General features: G+C 55.3%; 1 protein-coding gene across 1 annotated transcript; it reads left to right on the top strand.

The window, feature by feature from the left end:
* The first annotated feature begins 2,185 nt into the window (after positions 1 to 2,185).
* Positions 2,186 to 7,819, top strand: PCGF1 (polycomb group ring finger 1). The gene is made up of 9 exons (XM_029063193.2): positions 2,186 to 2,310; positions 2,577 to 2,682; positions 6,059 to 6,211; positions 6,332 to 6,403; positions 6,636 to 6,741; positions 6,898 to 6,931; positions 7,256 to 7,342; positions 7,454 to 7,534; positions 7,626 to 7,819. Exons 1-9 carry the CDS (start codon positions 2,218 to 2,220, stop codon positions 7,671 to 7,673), a joined length of 780 nt encoding a protein of 259 aa, XP_028919026.1. The 5' UTR covers positions 2,186 to 2,217; the 3' UTR covers positions 7,674 to 7,819.
* The last annotated feature ends 1,495 nt before the right edge of the window (positions 7,820 to 9,314 follow it).

The following is a 9,314-nucleotide window of genomic DNA, read 5'->3' as shown; positions in this document are numbered from 1 at the left end:
CTTGGGAGTCAGAGGTCATGGGTTCTAATCCCGCCGCCGCCACTTGTCCGCTGTGTGACCTTGGGCAAGCCACTTCACTTCTGTGGGCCTCAGTTCCCTCATCTGTCAAATGGGGATGAAGACAGGGAGCCCCACGTGGGACATCTTCTCATCTTCCCTCCCAAACCCGGTCCTCTCCCAGACTTCCCTATCACCGTGGATGGCACGACCGTCCTTCCCGTCTCTCGGGCCCGCGATCTCGGTGTCATCCTTGACTCGTCCCTCTCGTTCACCCCACGCATCCTATCCGTTACCGAGACCTGCCGGTTTCACCTCTACGATATCGCCAAGATCCGCCCTTTCCTCTCCACCCAAACGGCTACCTTACTGTTACGGGCTCTCGTTATATCCCGGCTAGACTACCGTGTCGGCCTTCTCTCTGACCTCCCTTCCTCCTCTCTCACCCCGCTCCGGTCTATTCTTCACTCCGCCGCCCGGCTCATCTTCCCGCAGAAACGACCTGGGCACGTCACTCCCCTTCTTAAACAACTCCAGTGGTTGCCTGTCGACCTCCGCTCCAAACAAAAACTCCTCACTCTAGGCTTCGAGGCTCTCCGTCACCTCACCCCTTCCTTCCTCTCCTCCCTTCTCTCTTTCCACCGCCCACCCCGCACGCTCCGCTCCTCCGCCGCCCGCCTCCTCGCCGTCCCTCGGTCTCGCCCGTCCGGCCGTCGACCCCCGGGCCGCGTCCTCCCGCGGTCCCGGAACGCCCTCCCTCCTCACCTCCGCCAAACTGATTCCCTTCCCCTCTTCGAAACCCTACTTAAAACTCACCTCCTCCGAGAGGCCTTCCCAGACTGACCTCCCCTTCTCCCTCTAGTCCCTCTACCACCCCCCCTTCACCTCTCCGCAGCTAAACCCTCTTTTCCCCCCATTTCCCTCTGCTCCTCCCCGTCTCCCTTCCCATCCCCTCAGCACCGTACTCGTCTGCTCAACTGTATATATTTTCATTACCCTATTTATTTTGTTAATTTTGTTAATGAAATGTACATCGCCTTGATTCTATTTAGTCGCCACTGTTTTTACGAGATATTCTTCCCCTTGACTCTATTTATCGCTATTGTTCTCGTCTGTCCGTCTCCCCCGATTAAACCGTAAACCCGTCAAACGGCAGGGACCGTCTCTATCTGTTGCCGACTTGTTCATTCCAAGCGCTTAGTACAGTGCTTTGCACATAGTAAGCACTCAATAAATACTATTGAATGAATGAATGAATGACAACCTGCTGACCCTGTATCTCCCCCAGCGCTTAGAACAGTGCTCGGCACATAGTGAGCGCTTAACAAATACCCACATGATGATGATGATTATTATTCATTGGGCCTCAGTGACCTCATCTGTCAAATGGGGATGAAGACGGGGCGCCCCACGGGGGACAACCTGCTGACCCTGTATTTCCCCCAGCGCTTAGAACAGTGCTCGGCACATAGTCAGTGCTTAGCAAATACCCACGTGATGATGATTATTATTATTCCTCTGGGCCTCAGTTCCCTCATCTGTCAAATGGGGATGAAGACGGGGCGCCCCACGGGGGACAACCTGCTTACCTTGTATCTCCCCCAGCGCTTAGAACAGTGCTCGGCACATAGTGAGCGCTTAACAAATACCAACATTATCATTATTATTATTCATTGGGCCTCAGTGACCTCATCTGACAAATGGGGATGAAGACGGGGAGCCCCACGGGGGACAACCTGCTGACCCTGTATCTCCCCCAGCGCTTAGAACAGTGCTCGGCCCATAGTCAGTGCTTAGCAAATACCCGCATGATGATGATTATTATTATTCCTCTGGGCCTCAGTTCCCTCATCTGTCAAATGGGGATGAAGGCGGGGAGCCCCAGGGGGGGCAACCTGCTGACCTTGTGTTGCCCCCAGCGCTTAGAGCAGTGCTTGGCACGGGGCAAGCGCTTAAGAAATCATGTATCAGACCTCATTATCATGTACTGTTTTATTAATTTTATGATTATGATCGTTATTATTTATTCTCCTTCTTCAGGCCACGGACGTGCACGGGGGGAGAGGAGGAGCGTGGCAGGTGAGAAGCGGGGGGGCGGGGCCGGAGGGGGGCGGGGGCGCCTCGACCAATCAGCGGCGCCCGTCGCCCCCGTTGCCTGGCGACGGGCCCCGCCCCCCGCAGGCGGCACCGGAAGTGGCCGGCGGAGCTCGCCCTTTTAAGATGGCGTCTCCTCAGGGGGGTCCGATGGCCATCGCCATGCGGCTGCGGAACCAGCTGCAGTCGGTGTACAAGATGGACCCCCTGCGGAACGAGGTGCGGGGCCCCGCGGGCCGAGCGGACCGGGGACGGGGCGGCGGCGGGAGCGGCGGCGGCCACCGGCCGGGGCTGAGGGCGACGGGGCGGGGAGGCCCGGCCGGGCGGCCCGGTGCGCCTGCGCCGAGGGCGGGGCCGCCGCGCATGCGTCCGGGCGGGCGGGGGCCGGGCGCGAGGGCGGGGCCGCGGCGCATGCGCCCGGCGGGCAGCACGTGCGCCCCGTCGACGCCCGGCGGAGGGTCCTCACCGCCCCGCGCCGGCCGCAGGAGGAAGTCCGCGTGAAGATCAAGGACCTCAACGAGCACATCGTCTGCTGCCTCTGCGCCGGCTACTTCGTCGACGCCACCACCATCACGGAGTGTCTCCACACCTGTGAGTGCGCGCGACGCCCCCGCCGAAATCCCGACCTGCAGTACCGGCGGCCGGCCGCCAGGTGGCGCTGCCGCCTAGACCCCGCCCCGCCCCCCGGGGGGGGGGGGGGCGTTCAAGGCTAATCATGATCCCACCGAGTCCACGTGAGACACATAAAAATGCCATATAATCGACATAAATAAACTATATAAAAGGCAATAGCATTGAGTAACGCGGCAGCGGCGCGGCTCAGTGGAAAGAGCCCGGGCTGTGGAGTCGGTGGTCATGGGTTCGAATCCCGGCCCTGCCACCTGTCAGCCGGGGGACTGTGGGCAGGTCACTTCACTGGGCCTCGGTTCCCTCATCTGTAAAATGGGGATGAAGACTGCGAGCCCCACGTGGGACGAGCTTTCATTCATTCATGCATTCAATAGCATTTACTGAGCGCTTACTCTGTGCAGAGCAGTGTACTAAGCGCTTGGGATGAACAAGTCGGCAACAGATAGAGACAGTCCCTGCCGTTTGACGGGTTTACGGTCTAATCGGAGGAGACGGACAGACAAGAACCTGACTGACAGACAAGAACCTGATTCCCCGGTGTCCACCCCAGCGCTTAGAACAGTGCTCGGCACACAGTAAGCGCTTAACAGATACCCACATTATTCATGCTAATTATAATAGTGCACACAATATACGTAATAATGCAATATAATACAGGTCCATTACGTGAAATAATACGTAATGGCATTGAGGAACGCTAATGATAAGAGCGCTAAAGTAGTACACGTAATAATGATCTATTTGTATCGTTTTTGTCCGTCTCCCCTGATTAGACCGTGAGCCCGTCAGTGGGCAGGGATGGTCTCTATCTGTGTCCGAATTGTCCATTGCAAGCGCTTCGTACGGTGCTCTGCACATAGTAAGCGCTCGATAAATAGTACACATTATAATAATAATAATGAGGATGATGGTGTTGGGTAAGCGCTTACTATGTGCAGAGCACTCTTCTAAGGGCTGGGGGAGATGCAGGGTCATCAGGTGGTCCCACGAGGGGCTCACAGTCTTCATCCCCATTTTCAGATGAGGGAACTGAGGCCCAGAGAAGTGAAGAGACTCGCCCAAGATCCCACAGCAGAGTCAGGATTAGTAGCTATAACCTCTGACTCCCAAGCCCGGGCTCTTTCCACCAAGCCACGCTGCTTCTCATGATATGGATGATAATATGATATAAATAAGTAATATAAAATATGTCATGGCATCGAATAATGCTAATTCTAATAATGCTATAATACACGTAATATGCATGATGCAATATAATAAAATATGTGATATAAAAACGATACCAAATAATATGTAATGATAGCATTGAATAGTGCTATTTCTAGTAGTGCTGTAATAGAAAACGCGATATACATGGTGGTGTCATATAATAATACAGTATAAGTAATATAAATAATATAAAATGATACATAATAGCATTGAGTAATGCTGATCATAATAGTGCTATAATGTATAATATACTGCGTGTCATACAATAATATGCAAGTAATATAAACATATAGGAAATCACATAAATGATGTAATACATAATAGCCTTTTGTAATGGTAGAATATATATGGTGTGTAGTATGAATATATCAAAATAAGTAACATTAATATGTAGTGGCCTTGAATAATGCTGATGATAATGTTATAACATGTCATAATGTTGGTATTCGTTAAGTGCTTACTGTGTGGTAAGTACTGTTCTAAGTGCTGAGGTAGATACAATATCTACCCCAATATCATGTCTACTATATGATATGTAGTGTAATATAAATACATGAAAACAAATATAAATAATATGATCATATGAAATAGCATCGAATGATGCTAATTATAATAACCCAGATAATACTGGAATCTATTAAGCAGTCTCTGTGGGCCAAACACTGTTCTAAACACCGGGGTAGAAACAAAGTAGTCACGTTGTCCCGCGTGGGGCTCCCGGTCTTTCATCGACTGTGATACGCCTCAGTGAATTAATCCCCACTTTGCAGATGAGGGAACTGAGGCACAGAGAGTACTGTAGTAATCATGGTATTTGCTAAGCGGTTACTGTGTCCCAGATGAGAGGCAGCGTGGCTTAGTGGGAAGAGGCCAGGTTTGGGAGTCAGAGGACTTGGGTTCTGATCCCGGCTCCGCCCATTGTCTGCTGTGTAACCTTGGGTAAAACCCCTCAACTTCTCTGTGCCTCGGTTCCCTCATCTGTCAAATGGGGATGAAGACTGTGAGCCCCACGTGGGACAACCTGATCACCTTGTGTAATAATGTTGGTGTTCGTTAAGCGCTTACTATGTGCAGAGCACCGTTCTAAGCACTGGGGTAGATACAGGGTCATCAGGTTGTCCCACGTGAGGCTCACGCTCTTCATCCCCATTTTACAGATGAGGGAACTGAGGCCCAGAGAAGTGAAGTGACTCGCCCACAGTCACACAGCTGACAAGCCACAGAGCCGGGATTCGAACCCATGACCTCTGACTCCCGAGTCCGGGCTCTTTCCACTGAGCCACGCTGCTTCTCACTTGTATCTACTCTAGCGCTTAGAACAGTGCTTGACGCATAGCGAGCACTTAACAAATACCATTATTATTATTGCCTCATACCTACCCCAGTGTTTAGAACAGTGATTGGCATATAGTGAGCACTTCACAAATAGCATAATAAAAATAATAATAATGGACACTGTACTAAGCACCGGGGTGGATACAAACAAATTGGACACAGACCTTATCCCATGAAGGGCTCAGAGTCTTAATCCCGAATTGACAGATGGGGTAACTGAGGCACTTAAGTGACTTGCCCAAGGCCACCCAGCAGACAAGTGGTGGGATTAGAACCCGTGACCTTCTGACTCCGAGGCCCGGGCTTTGTCCGTTCGCTGCACTGTCACATTGGTGACAGGTGTAACTCTCTCCTCCTCCCCCACCTTCATCTCTGGCAATCAGCGGTGTGTATCCAACACTTACTGTGTGCAGAGCACTGTACTAAGTGCTTGGGAGAGTGCAGTATAAGAGTTGGTACCCTCGTTCCCAGCCCCCAAGGAGCTTAGTCTAGAGGAGTAGACAGACATTTAAATAAATCGTGGGAATCAGTCAGTGGTATTTATTGACCACTTATGGTGTGCAGAGGCCTGTACTAAGCGTTTGGGAGAGTACAGTATAACCGGCACCTTCCCTGCCCACAAGGAGCTTATAGTCCAGAGGGAGAGACAGACACGGATGTCAATAAATTATGGATGTGTACAAAAGCGCCTTAAGATCCAAGCTTGACACCTTCTCCTTTCTCTCTGTCTTTCTCTGTCTCTCTGTCTCTCTCTTTCTTTCCCTTCCCCCTCTCCTCCCCGAACCGCCCCCAGTCTGCAAGAGCTGCATCGTTAAATATCTCCAGACCAGCAAGTACTGTCCCATGTGCAACATCAAAATCCACGAGACTCAGCCGCTGCTCAACCTCAAGCTGGACCGGGTCATGCAGGACATCGTGTACAAACTGGTGCCCGGCTTGCAGGACAGTAAGTGGGGGCCCCCTCCTCTCCTCCTCCCAGGCGACAGGAGCGGGTGGTAGGCGGGCCTGGGACCCAAGGAGAGGGCAGGGCTGGGGCCTCCTAGAAACTCTCTTCTCCGTTCCCCAGGTGAGGAGAAGCGAATCCGTGAGTTTTACCAGTCCCGAGGCCTGGACCGGGTCACTCAGCCCAGCGGAGAAGGTATTTGGGGGGAGCCGGGTGGGGGGCGAGCAGCCTCTCGGCTAGTCTTGACCGAGCACTGACCGTGTGCAGAGCGCTGGACTGAGCGCCGGAGAAAGGCCGCTGGAGCGGACGCGGTCCCCGCGCGCGCGCGCGGCGAGTTCTCCGTGGAGAGGGCAGGTGTCCGGTGGGCGCGGAAGGGTGACGACCCCGACCCCGTGTGTCCGTTCCTTGTCCACTGTGTCTTCCCCAGAGCCCGTGGCCGGCAGCTTGGGTCTGCCCTACAGCACCTTCGACCACTCCCGGGCCCACTACTACCGTTACGATGAGCAGCTGAGCTTGTGTCTGGAGAGGTTGAGGTACGGGGGAGGGGACGGGGCGGGGGTCTTGGTCTGCAGACCCCCGGTGGTCCGGGGAGCGGGGCGACACCCGTCCGGGGAAGGAGGGAGCGCTCGGGGGGCCCGGGCCCCCCCCCCCCCCCACTCCCATCTCAGTCTCACTCCTCTCGCCCCCAGCTCCGGCAAAGAGAAGAATCGAACCGTCCTGCAGGTGAGGAGTCGGGGCCGGAGAGTCGCCGGGCGGTCCTGGGCGAGCGCTCGCCGGGCGCTGAGCGGTGGCCCGAGCTGTCTTTTTAGGGCATCAAGCGCGGTGTCGTCCTAAGGGCTGGGGTGGATCCGGGGCCGACGCCGTCCCTGTCCCACGCGGGGCTCCCGGTCTTAACCCCCGTCCCACAGAGGCGAGGACCGGGGCCCCGAGACTCGCCCAGGGTCACCACGGTCGTCCTGCCGCCCGGGCCCTACCCGTTAGGCCGCGCTGCTTGTCTTTCTCCGCCCCCCGCCGCTCGTGTAACGCTCCTCTCCACCCCCGTCGCAGCACAAGTTTGTCCGATGCTCCGTGCGGGCTCAGGTTCGGCAGCTTCGCAGCGTCCTGTGTCACCGGCTCACCCTCAGTCCCCAGCACGTGAGTCCTTGGGGCCGGGGGGTGGTCCCAGGCGCCCCGTCCCCCAGCCCACCCTCGCTAACGCGGTCGCCTCCACCTCCCCCTGCCCCCCCCCCCCCCCCCCCCGAGCAGGTCCAGCTCCTCTTCGACAACGAGGTCCTCCCTGACCACATGACCATGAAGCAGATCTGGCTGTCGCGCTGGTACGGGAAGGTGAGTAGGGGGCGGCCCGAGCGGGGAGAGGGAAGAGGTGGGGGTGGGCCCAGAGACGACACGTCCCATCTCTCTTCTTCTCCCCTCCCAGCCAGCACCCTTGCTCCTACACTACAGTGTGAAAGAGAAGAGGAGGTAGAAGAGGAGGCTGTTTTGCGTTGCGTTGCGTTGCGTTTTCCCCCCCCACCGCCTTCCCTCCCACCCCTACCGAACAGGGTGCCAGATATTTATGCAGCAGAGCAAACCCGCCGTGTTATTTTTAAAATAAAAACAGGTAAACCAGGGTTCCGACAGTTCGACGTGTTTGTCCCTCTCCCTTCCTTGCCTAACCCAACGGACTCCACTCCGTCCTCGCTCAACCTGTTAGCGTGTTCCACTCCCAGGGAGAGGCTCTTGCTAATTAACGGGGCGGGGGGGGGGGGGGGGGCCGGGAGTTGTCTGGGGTTTTTTCCCCCAGTTTTTTGTTGTTGTTGTTCTTTAAGATTATTTGTTTAATACCCACTGTGGGCCAGGCGCTCTACGAAAGGCTGGAGTAGATACAAGGTAAGGCAGAGCGGACCCTAGTCCCTGTCCCACGTGGGGCTCATGGTCTTCATCCCCGGTTTCCAGATGAGGCAAGTGAGGCACAGAGCAAGGACTTGCCCGAGGTCACCCAGCTGACAAGCGGCGGAGCCGGGATTAGAACCTGGGTCCAGGTCCTCCTGACTCCCAAGCCCGGGCCGTATCCACTAGGCTTTGCTGCTTCTCGATCTGCTTGGTTCAGCTCGTACTGTTTTTGCCTCCCCTGTACCTATTTTTAGTGTCTTTCTCCCTCTACAAGAGGGTGGTGATCGTGTCCACTCCCTCTTTCATGGTCCCAAGAGTTTAGTGCAGTGCTCGGCACAGAGTGAGGGCTCAAATATTGGTGTTCGTTGGTTTGTCAGACTTCCCCCAATTTTCCTAGTACCTCCTCCCCTCTCCACCGCCCCCTCACTGTCTGTCTCCTGATTCCACGCTGGCTTTGATGACGTCTCCCGCCTTTTAAAAATAGTACTTAGGCGCTTACGCTGTGCCAAGCACTGTCCTAAGCACGAGGGTAGAGACAAACGAATCAGGTGGGACACAGTCCCCTTCCCACGTGGGAATCACAGTCTTCATCCCCGTTTCTCGGATGAGATCACTTAGTACGGTACCTGCACAGAGTAGGGCTTAACAAATGCCACAGTTGTTCTGAGTTGGTAGATAAACTCCCTGCCCCCAAGGAGCTTAGAGGGTGGAGGGCCAGGTTTTAGTCAATCACTGGTGTTTACCGAGCGCGCCCTCTGTGCAGAGCACTGTCCGGAGCGCGCGGGAGAATCCAGCAACAGAATAAGCAGACAGGCTCCGTGCCCGTAATGAGCTGACAGACTAGAAATGGTGGTATGAAGCCCTCAGAGAAACATAAAAGGTCAATGCCAGGGCCCAGAGTTCAGGGAAAGACCCCGCCTTGGACTTCCCGGTTGCCAGGCGCACGTTGGGCCCCTGGAGAACACAAGCCGTGTTCTGCAAGACACACACACACACACACACCGACACGCATGTTGACGCCGCCCAGCAGTTCCTCGGGTGCCCTTCTCCAAATTGTCTCACCTCCCTTCCACGGTCAGTCGGGGTTAGGGGGTGGGTTCATTCACTGGGGGATTTACTGAGCGCTTACTGTGTGCGGAGCGCTCTACTGAGCAGGGGGGAGAGCGCAGCAACGAACGGACACGTTCCCTGCGCACGAGTTGATCTCTGCGCCTCGGTCTCCCCATCGTCCCCT

Source organism: Ornithorhynchus anatinus, chromosome 4 (genome assembly GCF_004115215.2).
Source record: "Ornithorhynchus anatinus isolate Pmale09 chromosome 4, mOrnAna1.pri.v4, whole genome shotgun sequence".
Taxonomy (NCBI): Eukaryota; Metazoa; Chordata; class Mammalia; order Monotremata; family Ornithorhynchidae; genus Ornithorhynchus; species Ornithorhynchus anatinus.
Note: the sequence above shows the minus strand (reverse complement) of the source record. Positions and strands in the feature narration are given on the sequence as shown.